General features: G+C 35.0%; 1 protein-coding gene and 1 long non-coding RNA gene across 2 annotated transcripts; one reads left to right on the forward strand and one right to left on the reverse strand.

Annotated features, from left to right (window-relative positions):
* Positions 1 to 2,688: 2,688 nt before the first annotated feature.
* On the reverse strand, positions 2,689 to 7,004 carry LOC131548709 (uncharacterized). The gene is made up of 3 exons (XR_009273230.1): positions 6,795 to 7,004; positions 2,928 to 3,008; positions 2,689 to 2,829 (listed from the first exon to the last, which is right to left on the reverse strand). It is a non-coding gene; the product is annotated as an uncharacterized LOC131548709 (long non-coding RNA).
* On the forward strand, positions 2,723 to 11,460 carry LOC131548708 (matrix metalloproteinase-18). Its single transcript, XM_058790203.1, has 10 exons — positions 2,723 to 2,844; positions 5,599 to 5,834; positions 5,911 to 6,059; positions 8,047 to 8,172; positions 8,413 to 8,574; positions 9,635 to 9,752; positions 9,833 to 9,966; positions 10,037 to 10,196; positions 10,289 to 10,392; positions 11,302 to 11,460. Exons 1-10 carry the CDS (start codon positions 2,734 to 2,736, stop codon positions 11,418 to 11,420), a joined length of 1,419 nt encoding a protein of 472 aa, XP_058646186.1. The 5' UTR covers positions 2,723 to 2,733; the 3' UTR covers positions 11,421 to 11,460.
* Positions 11,461 to 12,047: the final 587 nt, after the last annotated feature.

A 12,047-nucleotide genomic window follows, 5' to 3' on the forward strand; every position in this document is an offset into this window, starting at 1 on the left:
GGGTAAATCTGTTTAATTTAGGCTACTTTTAATAAAGATTTATCTCAGCGGTCCTGAGACTGATCAATGAATCATTTAAGGCTGAATGAACTCTGGTCATAACCTAATATGGTCTTAAAGCTCAGTCAATGTCAAATGAAATGACATAAAGCTATTAACTATAATGAACTATTGTCTCAGTCAAAGATTGTATTTGTAAATGTGAATGAAAGGTGTGTTGGCATTTTGGGCATCATGAGCTTTTTACTGCAACCAAAAATTAACATTCACACTCACAGCTTCAGTGAGTCATTGTTTTACATAGTTTTCACAAACTGGAGGGAAAAAGCTGCTCAGATCATAGGAGGGTGAGCTGTATTTAAAAAAAAAAAAAAAAAATGTTTTTTTTTAAAAGTTTTAATAATACGGGCTGTTTGCTGTTACTATTACTCATATTTAAAGTTAAATATTAGAACACGTGCTAAAAACCACTTCGAAAACCTTATTAACCTTCATAGCAATGCTAAAAATTTAACAAAATAATAATTAATTAAATTAAACAATAACTCACATTATGAATTGGGACATGTCACCTCAATGGCAAAAAAGTGTCCCAGTTTTACTGAATTAACCCCTAAATAGAGGGGGGGGGGGCATAATGAGAAGCAGTCAGCCTCTAAACTGATCCAGAAACATGCACACACTTTATAGTACATCTTTATGTGTCTGAAATATTTGAACGTGTTAAAAACTATACTCAGAATGCCTGAGCAGCATTGCTTAAAATGTAACTTAAAAAATAACCCATATTGTGAATTCTAATGAATCAGAACCAAAAACCAGAATCAGAACCAGCCAGTCTCTAAATTCAGATGGAAGTATTTTATTTTAACAAGAGTGATTCCTATTGGGGAAAAGCCATGTTGTAAATACAAAAATTCCCTGACTACATCCTGAACCAACAGCTTTGTGTGTTAGCAGATGTAGAGGTGGTGCCAGATTCAGTGGGCAAAAGGAAGCGATGACAACCTCATTTAGATGAGCTGTTTGCAATATTTTTGCTGAGATTAGACAATCAGTGACGGCTGAGAGCATCTGTGCTTGATTTATTCTCTAGAATCCCTGAGTCATCTGAAACACTTCTGATAAACAGCCGTGACTATCAGCTCACCTTGACTGCGCTGATGTTTGGGGAGAAAACTGCAGAATTCTGCATAACACATTATGGTGAAATGTCTTAATTGGAGCTGAGAGTACGTAATAAGCTTGCATTGGCGACATACAGAACTTTGTGGCTTACAGGAGTGCAGCTGTAGATGCCAGGTGGGCTTGGCTATATGACTCCGTCTGCATTACCAGGCTTTTATGACAGTGTTATCTAGATCATTTGGTGAGATATAATATGAGTCATCTGAATAACTAATTTCCTATTCCCAAATCAGATTTACAGGCCAAAGTCCACAGTGTCAAGCGTTGTCTTACACACAGGATATTCAAACAAAACATTTATTCAGAAATCCACTTACAATGGAAATGTGGCAAGGAGGCAAATGTAAAAGTGTTTTGTTTGGGTTTACAAACTGTGAGAAAAGTCAGAATTATTTTATTTCTGTTTTAACAAAATAATTTGTTTTATTTATAAACCAAAACGTGCACAGAGGTGGCATTTTTTATAATTAGATGTATTTAAACAGGAATCACTGTATATGGATCAAAGCAGAAAAGCATTTTGAGTGTCTGAGAGTCTGAGACAGGCTTGTCGGTCAAAAGTCCATTTAGAGACCATTAGGAAGTAGATGCGGACTGAATTAAAACACAGTATCTATTAAACAAGGTGTTGGGTTTTTAAAGTTTTTTCATATGACTGATTTTTCAAATATTTTTCAAATGTTTTAATGGATATTTTTGTCCCTTTTGCTTAAAAGTGCAATTTATTTTATTTTTTATTTTGTCCCTTAAAGTGGAAGAAGCAATACCCTTGATCTTCTAAAATACATATGTAAGTTGCTATGGACACTGTATCAAAATTGTACTCAAAAGTCAAAATACCCAAAATATAGCTTTAATGGCTAAAATATTTCCAAATTTAATTGCATGCATTTAACTTGAAAAAGTAACTTATTTTCTCAATGTTTTAACATTTTAAATAGTCAGACATAATTATGTCATAAGGAGTAAAAGTATGTTTTTTACTCTAAAAATGAAAACTAATTCTCCAAAATAATTATTAAGTATAGAAAGGAAATGCAATTTATCATTAACCTAACACCCCTGCTCTATTTACAGACATAAGATCTGCTTTTATGGCACTGATTTATGGTATTATAAATGCTTTCATATTTCATTCTGATAGTGTGTTTATTGAAACAGTTACACTAATTATAGTGAAAAAGACAAATGCTTTTCAAATGCCAAAGCTTTTTTACGAGGATACAGTCATGTTCCTGCAGATTGTGTGTTGAGAGATTTCTCACTGTGCTTCTAGCAACTATATTAAAGAAGGAAAAGAAAAAAACAAAAACTCCCCCTGCACCCCTCAACACCACAGGGCTGAATCTTTACATGCACGTTTTGGCTTTAACTTTTGAGCAGTTCACGTTCTGTAACATATAATCAATGTTAAAATACCACAGTGTGCTGCTTGTTTTAACTTGAGCGTGCATTTAAATCAGGTAGTCTGTTTCATGTGTGGATGTCAGGATAGTTATACCTGTATATAAACCCTTCTGTGAGAGAGTTGAGTTCACAGCAGACATGGGGAACCTCTGGCTAGGCCTGTTCACACTGCTGCAGCCTGCTGTCCTGTGCGCCTCCCCGCTGCCGTCTCGAGGACTGTCCGCTCGTGGCAACCTGGAGTTTGCAAAGGTAATAAAAGATCTTCAAGATATTCAAATATAGTTTTAAAAACTACAAAACATCTGAATGGTGCTTGTCTGTGCAAAACTCACCACCACAATACTAGGGTCTTGTGAACGGTTGCCAGCAGTGATATGCAGATACTAGGGTTTTTGGCTGGTTGCAGGTCTCTCCTTCAAGTTAAAAAAAATCTAAATGACTTTTGGATTATTATTGTTTTCTTGTTTTTGCATACATGAAGTAATGAATTACAAATGTTGATATATATTTAATATGTACTGCATGGATCAGAAAAAATAAAATAAGGCAAGGTTCAAAAAGAAATGATTGATTTACTCAGTGTGGAAGTACTTGACTGGTCTGCAGAAAGCCAAGTCCTAATCCAAGCTGAACACCTCTGGTGTGACTTTAAATGCAGATCTTGAGCCGAAAACTCTTTATCAAACACCAATGACTTGTACATACACTATATGGACAAATGTATTGGGACACCCCCTTCTTTAGAACAGAAAAAGGCACTTCCAAAACTGTGGCAACAAAGGTGGAAACATAATTCATAATTGTATTTCCATCTCTGTTGCAGTAGTTTTGGAAGTGTCTAAAATGACTGTACCCATATGTACAAGTCATTGGTGTTTGGTAAAGAGTTTTCGGCTCAAGATCTGCATTTAAAGTCACACCAGAGGTGTTCAGCTTGGATTAGGATTTGGCTTTCTGCAGACCAGTCAAGTTCTTCCACACTGACGAAATCAATCATTTCTTTTTGAACCTTGCCTTATACACAGAGGCATTGTCATGTTAGAATAGAAAAGGGTCCTGTCCAAACTGTTTCTTTAAAATTAGAAGCACACAATTCCCTAGAATATCATTATATGCTTAAACATTAAGATTTGGAAACTCATGGAAATGACTGAAGTAGTCAAATCTGTTCATTAGAAGGGGGTGACCCAATACTTTTGGCAATATAGTGTATATATGCAGGAAGCTGTATATGATGTCACATAACGTTTCAAAACAAGTTATTTGTGACTTCTGCATGCTTCACCACAGCATCCTTACACACTTAGGGAAGTCACTAGTGTGCAGTCTCTGGGAACTTCCACTATTCAAGTCTACGTGAATAGTTACAGGATCTGTTTCACTGTGTGTGTGAAAATTCTGTGGTAAACTCATCAAGCTGTTGATGATGGTGAGTTTTTATGGGTGTGTAATTGCACAAAGAGCATGTTTCAGAATCTGATGAACTAATATAGCGTACACGTTAGCATAGGCAGACTACCAAACTTTTCTGTGCTTGTCTTAAAAAAAAAAATTGTTTGGCTGAAGTGTAAGTTTTCTCAGCATAAAATAAAAGCAGCAGCTGTGTATGTGGTGTTTTCCCTTCCCGTGGTGGAATTCTTGAAATGATTATAGTAAACAGCCCTCTGGGCAATGGATTTGTTTCTATTGTGAGTGAGATTGCGTCATTAAAACAGCTTTAACTTCGGGAATCCATGAAAGCCAAATGTATCTCAGCCAAAGCAATGAACCTACAGCAGTGATGTGTGCTTAAACACGAGACTAGTCAATAATAATCTATATAGTAATTTTTCCATAGTAAATTTACCATAATATAGCCAGACAAATATGTTGTTTTATCAAAAAAAAAAAAAAAAAAAAATACTATAGTATCTTATATTACATTAACTATAGGAAATGTAGTAAAACTGTAGTATACTATTACAGTATACTACAATCTATGACAGTTTAACAATTCACCATTCATATTTAAAGGAATAGTTCACACAAAATTGAAAATTTGCTGAAAATGTACTCACTGTTATGAGTACCAAGATGTAGATGAGTTTGTTTCTTCATCGGAACAAATTTGAAGAAATGTAGCATTACATCACTGCAATGCTAAATTCACTCTGCAGTGAATGGGTGCCGTCAGAATGAGAGTCCAAACAGCTGATAAAAACATCACAATCCACAAGTAATCCACACCACTCCAGTCCATCAATTAACGTCTTGTGAAGTGAAAAACTGTGTTTGTAAGAAACAATTCCATCAAGGGATTTTAACTTCAAACTGTCGCTTCTAACCAAAATACCATCCTATTCTTTTAAGACTGCAGTATACATTAACAAAGTGCAGTAAATCAAACAATATACTGATCGAAAATTTACTAGTTTACTAAGTATACTACAGTATTTTTTCATGTGGGACACCCCATTTTACATAACAGAGTAGAAATATTTAATAGTAGCCTACAGACTAGAGTTTTGAATCAGTGAATTTTCCTTATTGGTTCAATAAGAAACGATTCATTAGAATGAATAGGATTTTTTCAATGCTACATTTGTGGTGGGAAATGACTCATATCTTTTGAAGTTCGATTTTTTCTCAGATTCCTTCAGTTGTTCATGCATATTACAGCATTACGCCAGTAGGTGGCGACAAGTGGCTGACTTATATAGTTATATAAGCACATAAACATAGGCCCATTGTATCATTGAATCACAAATAATTCTTTAAAAAAGCATTTACCTTGGCCATCATATTGCCCTTCATTGAAATTTTCCAGAAGCATCATACGCATTTTTCTTACAAATAGCAACAAATCAGATCTACAATTTTTTTATACATTGTTCAGTGCATGGAAGTGAACGAAAATGATTCATTTACTTAAAAGATTCATTTGCTCACTTAGAATTTATTGGATTTTATGCAATGACTGCAGTGTTCTGTGTCTGTTCACTGAAATTGGCTTGGATGAAACAGGTTTACCTGGAAAAATTCTACAATTATAAGCCTGTAACTGACCGACGGAGGCGTGCAGCAGAGCCTGACTCATTCAAGGCCAAACTGAGGGAGATGCAGCTCTTCTTTGGCTTGGAAGAGAGTGGAGATGTGGATCCACAGACCGTAGTGGCTATGAGAATAGCTCGCTGTGGTCTCTCTGATGTTGAGCCGTTCAGAAAGACGATGCGTTGGACAAACAGAACTCTAACATACAGGTGAGGTTCACATAGCCTACTCCCGCGAGCAGAATCTACAGCGTTATGGCTCACATTCTCATGACTCTGTGCTCAGAATCTCCAGACTCAGCTCAAAGCTGACAGCTGCACAGGTCAGGACAGCATTCAGACAGGCATGGAAACTTTGGGCTCAAGCAGTGCCCTTGAAATTCCGCAGACAGAGAAGGAGTGATGCTGACATCGTCATTTCCTTCAATAACAAAGGTGTGGGAAGAAAAGCTGACCTTTGAAATGATGGAACTGAGTAATAGTCTTACCCTATTGTGTGTGTGTGTGTGTGTATTTTCAGGGAGTGTAACCGTAATTTATAAACAGAGTAGTCACCACAGTTAATAATCATAATGAATCCTCAATATGGGATTGCCTTCAAAACGTGTATAAAGTCACAATGGTGACTGATACCCAAATTAGTTACTTATTAACAAAACATTATACTATATATTATTAAGAGCCATTTTGAAGAATGTGTATTATATTAATATAGTAATGTACTATAAAAAGTATATATATGTATGTATTTATATATACGCGCGCGTGTGTGTGTGTGTATATATATATATATATATATATATACAGTATGTGTGTGTGTGTGTGTGTGTATTAGTGCCGTCAAATGATTAAGTAAGGAATAATTGACGACGGGCCGTTGAATTATTAGAAAAATAATGCACACTCACCTCGGGTGTGCATTATTTTTCTAATAATTCAACGGACCGAAGTCAATTATTCCGCTTATACTACGGTTGCCACACCTCAAGACATCGATCAGATGATATATTTCAAGGCATTATTTCTTCTGCATTTCATCCAACGCCTCAGTTGCTAATTCCAAAACGTCATTTTAAACCTAGTAAGGGAGGCTTGAGCCGTTGATAACAGACTAATGCAGTTAATAACTAAATTATGGGAGAGAGAGAGAGAGAGAGAGAGAGAGATTACCTTTGTGTGTCTCTCAATAGTGTTCGGCAGCAATGTCTCTAGTTATAGTGAAGTTCCTTTTGTTCACGAACCGCGCCGTTGTTGTTACCTCTCTTGTGAGAAGTCATGTATTTTTTAAGTTGTTTACTGATAAAATCGTCAGAGTAGCGCTAACAACATTAGCGCGATGTATGCTAGTGTGTGTGTGCAAACTGTTATGTATGTGCGGCCTGTGAGGGAGAGAGAGCGGGAGAGATAGAGTATGTGCTTTCCGTACATAATAAAGCATAATTTTGTGGCAAAAACATGGACTTGATCTGTCGTTTTTATCATATTGTTTACTATATTTATGTATTTGGTAAGTGTCGTTGTGGATCTTGGTTATTTTGCTGTTGTAAGACCTTTGAAATAACAGAAATCATTTGGCGAAGTGATATGGTCATGTAATGCGGTCAAGAGCTGCCTGGAACTACATTCGCCGTGCGTTTCCCTGAAAATAATTGCACACCTCAGAACGTTCGGCAGCCAATCAGATTCAAGCATTCAACGGCCCCGTAGTATAATCGTAATTAATCATATCCAAAATAAGTTTTGTTTACTTAATATATGTGTATACTGTGTATATTTATAATATATATATATATATATATATATATATATATATATATATATATATATACATAAATACAAACGCGTGTATATATTTAAGAAAAATATGTAATGTTTATATATATATATATATATATATATATATATATATAAGAATATAAATATATAAATGTATATACATGTAAATATATTTATATGTGTGTGTATTTATATATACATTAATACTGCAAAAAAAAAACTTTAAAGAAAAGTAGCTGAAACTCTTTACAAGCAAAACAATAATTGTGTGTGTGTATATATATATATATAAAATATAAGAATATAAATATATAAATGTATATACATGTAAATATATTTATATGTGTGTGTATTTATATATACATTAATACTGCAAAAAAAACTTTAAAGAAAAGTAGCTGAAACTCTTTACAAGCAAAACAATAATTGTGTGTGTGTGTATATATATATATATATAAATGGCATGCATGTAATGTATGTGTGTGTATTTTTATATTAATTTATACTATATAATGTTATGTGACATTTCAAAGATTATTAGCCTGTCACTTTAAATAATATTATAAATGTTTTTCTTGAAAAAAAAAATCTAATTCATTGTTTGTGTGTTTGTATGTATACATCACAATGTGTGCACGTATGGTAGATCATGAAGATGGGTCACCGTTTGATGGTGAGGGAGGTATCCTGGCACATGCCTTCTTTCCTGGACCGGGCATTGGTGGAGATGTGCACTTCGATGATGAGGAGGCCTGGACAACAAATGCCAAGGGTAAAAAAAGGAAGAAGACAGCTGCAGCAGTTCTTGTTCACTGATAGCACTAAAAGTTTAAAGCCTATTCACATAACTGACACAATGAAAATTTGAAAATGTATTTACTTACATTACAGGTGAGCTATACCTTAAAGACCCTGAATGAAGGGTTTCTGCTCTGTGAATACATACTTAAAATGTTTTCTGTGCTGAAGTGACATAACATATGATGGGTGATGATATATGCATCTCCTGAAGGCTGTAACCTCCTCGCTGTGGCGGTGCATGAGTTCGGACACGCTCTCGGCCTTCCACATTCATCAGATCCTGGAGCCATCATGTTCCCAGCCTATAATTTTGGCTTGCACACTGTTTTGCAACTGTCTTTCCAGGATGTCAAAGATATACAGGAAATGTATGGTATGGTATGTCCTTGAATATTCTAAATAATCATCTCTAGTTTCTTTAGTTTCAGTGTTAGGAAACTGTTATTTTAAGCTACGTATGTACAAGTTAGATTAAAGACAAGCTACTGTTTTGAAATGTAGTTAGCGACACTAAACAAAATTAGTAACTAGAGTTAAGGGGCAATAAATGCATAATCTATTTAATGATAAAACTTATAATTGCTTATAAATTTTATCTTTTTTCTTGCACAAAACAGTTTTGAATTAATAAAAAGTGAATGTATACTAAATTCAAATAATAAAACAACAGAAGCGCAGGGACTCGAATTGACATGAAACTGAACCATCTGAGTGAATCTATTCTCTAGAATGAATCAAAGTTACATCAGTGGTATTTTGATTAATTCAGAGGACTCGTTTACTTTTGTTTAGTGATTCTATATCAAAGACTATAGAATACCCAAGACATGTCACTCCTAAGGTTTTGAACTGGGAAAAAATGCAACGTTCAATATGGCCCCTCTATCAAAGGAAGCCCCGCCTTCTGAGTAAAGGAGCCAATCCCTAATCGGTAAAGTCAGCGCTTCACTGCAGCTGCCGTTAGAAGTCCCGGTTGCTATAGAAACAGTAAGAGTTCTGAGACGTGCGCCTAGGACTGCGCATGCGCACTGGCTGGTCTAGTCATTCAATCCTGTTCCTCGGGACCCACTACTCTGCACCATAAATAAATAACATCATTTTAAAATGTGTACCTTGCACTAACCGAGCGACTTCAGTTGACAAACATGAATCATGAACAAACACTATAGTGTTTAGGAGAGTGTGATTATTCCCTCATACGTTCAATAAAGCGATAACATTTTGTCCTTACATTGCTAGCTCCTTGGAAAGAATAGCTTACCCATTTACACAGAAAGCGTCTTTGCGTTTTCAGAATGCTGTCTTGTTCAACATGCAAGTGCAACAGCCAAAGATGTCCGTCTAGCTACATAGAAAAACAATGAAAAAGTATGGAATGGAAAAACACATTCTGTGGGAACCTACACTGTCTACCTTTTGTTTTTCTATCAAAGGTAAGAGGAAAATCAGTCTGGACAGACTTCCTCCGAAAACACCAGATAAATGTGATCCTATGCTGTCATTCGATGCTGTGACAGGCATGCAACAAGAGCTTGTTTTCTTTAAAGACAGGTAGTCTGGCTCCATGTGTTTACATTGACTTTACTCTCTAATGGTTGCACGACAATGTCTGACTGATACTTCTGTTGCAGGTTTATTTGGCGGGTACATCCCAGTTTTGAGCAAATAGGAATCACACTAATAACAAGTTTGTGGCCTGACCTCCCAGCTCACATAGATGCTGCCTATGAGAACACAAACAAAAACAGCATGCTAGTTTTCAGAGGTGAGGCTTTCATGGCTCAATGTCATCATAAAAATAATGGAATAGTTTTAGTGTTGTATGTCTCACTCAGGCTCTCAATACTGGGAGGTGAGCTCTCTCCAGGTAAAGCATGGATATCCAAGAAACATCTCGGAATTTGGATTCCCATCCACTGTTAAGAGCATCGATGCAGCTTTGTATTTCCGGGAAACACATCTCACAGATTTCTTCATTGGTGGAGAATGCTGGAGGCATGAGAGACTAAAAATCTCGCTAACAGTTATTTTGCCAAGTGTTTACATCTTTCTCTGAAGGATGTGCTTGTGTTTTCTGCTGTGTGAAGGTTTGATGAAGATGCAGGGCGGATAATGGAAGGTTTTCCCAAACTTATCACACATGAATGGCCAGGAGTTGACTCTCCTGTGGATGCTGCAGTAGCTCATGATGGTTGGTATCCCCTGTAGAAACAATCCCACACAAGCTCACTTGTAAAATTTATATATAGATGTAATTAGCAATTTTAAAGAACTTAGTTTCCCGTTCATAACCAATTCACTATAAAATTGATAATACAGCGGATTTTTAAATTTTTTTTATAGAGTAGATACATTTTTGGAAGAGATTTTTGTGTATACTTTTGTTACTAAAACAAAAATAAGGAAATGTGATAATGAAAAATAATTATATATTATTATTAATGTTATTATTATTATTCATAATACAACATGATAAAACCTTCTAAAAAATCTTAAGAGACCCAAATCTAAAAATAGTTTTTCCCTCCAGTATTCCCCTTTTTCCTCTAATATCTTGTGCAGTAAATTTATCTTTTTTATGTTTAGAAATTTTTACTGGAAAATGATAGAGAAATACAAATTAAAAACAGGATTTTTAAAAATTTTATACAGTAGATAGAGCATGATAGTAAAACTTTATACATGAATTAATTTATTAATTAATTTTTTTCAGTGACCCAAATCAGCAAATAATAAGTCAGGATAGATATCGTCTTTTCCCCAGTTTTTCCCTTAATACTTTGTGCAATAAATTGATCTTGTTTTAAGGATTTTTAGATTTTAACTGGAAAATTATATAAAATGCTTATTTAAATAAACATGCAATATACAATAGATAGGTTTTTGAAGATATTTTTGATGTCGTTCCATTAATTTAAAATACATCATGTAAGTACAACTTTCTAAAAAAAAAATGTGACCCCAAAACTGAATAATAAATCTGTATCTCCCCATAGGAAAACAAAGAGAATTTAAACATAACCAAACATTGCATAATTAAATCAAATTGAGGCCATGGTTTGAACTTTGAACTAAATTAATTTTCTTTATCATTGTCTAGGAAGTATTTATTTCTTCGTAGGACCTCAACAACTGGAATTCAACCCCAAAATTAGACAAGTAATGAAGACCGTGGCTGCAAACTCATGGCTTCAGTGCAAAGAAATTACAGGCAGTTGATCAGTACCACACCATCTATGGTGATGGGAACCAAATTGCGAATTATTCTGTTGCGTCCGCCTTGTCCGGCTTGATGGTTTCCTGTTGCATGATTCCAATTCATGTCAAGTTGGTTTTGAAATAAATTGCCTCAGTAGCATATGAACAACACATCTGTGTAGCTCATTGAGTGATGATGAAAGAGCGTATACATTTGGTGTATAGCCTTTTTGTGTGGGATACAGTGTCTAACTCCAACTTCCCCAAATGATACAGTTTTGTTTATAGATCAATTCAGTTTAGCTTAGTTTTAGTACATGATGAATCTGCAAAAATATTTAGCTTTTTTAGCTTTTGCAGTTTATCATTGTGCTCTTTTTGCAGATTCATCATGTATTAAAACTAAAGTAAACTAAATTTTAGGCTGTTTTGGTTCTAATGAATGGATTAATGGATTATCACCAATAATAATCTTTAATAATAAGCTCAGAAGGCATTCAGTGTTGAAAAACACTGTCAACAAACAGTTTCAAACCAGTCTATTCTGGTCCATTTCACAAATGACTAAGGCAGAGCTGTCATAACCCATCTGCTCATGTCACACACCTCATTACAACACTAAAGGACAAAGAGGATGTTTTGATTGCA

This window comes from Onychostoma macrolepis, chromosome 10 (assembly GCF_012432095.1).
Source record: "Onychostoma macrolepis isolate SWU-2019 chromosome 10, ASM1243209v1, whole genome shotgun sequence".
Classification (NCBI taxonomy): domain Eukaryota; kingdom Metazoa; phylum Chordata; class Actinopteri; order Cypriniformes; family Cyprinidae; genus Onychostoma; species Onychostoma macrolepis.

Bases quoted from the DNA above. Each gene is read 5' to 3' on its own strand.
- LOC131548708 (XM_058790203.1), top strand. From the start codon at position 2,734: ATGGGGAACCTCTGGCTAGGCCTGTTCACACTGCTGCAGCCTGCTGTC. The intron at 8,173-8,412 runs GTAAAAAAAGGA...CATCTCCTGAAG, and splicing joins CTGGACAACAAATGCCAAGG to GCTGTAACCTCCTCGCTGTG. The intron at 8,575-9,634 runs GTATGGTATGTC...TTTCTATCAAAG, and splicing joins AGATATACAGGAAATGTATG to GTAAGAGGAAAATCAGTCTG.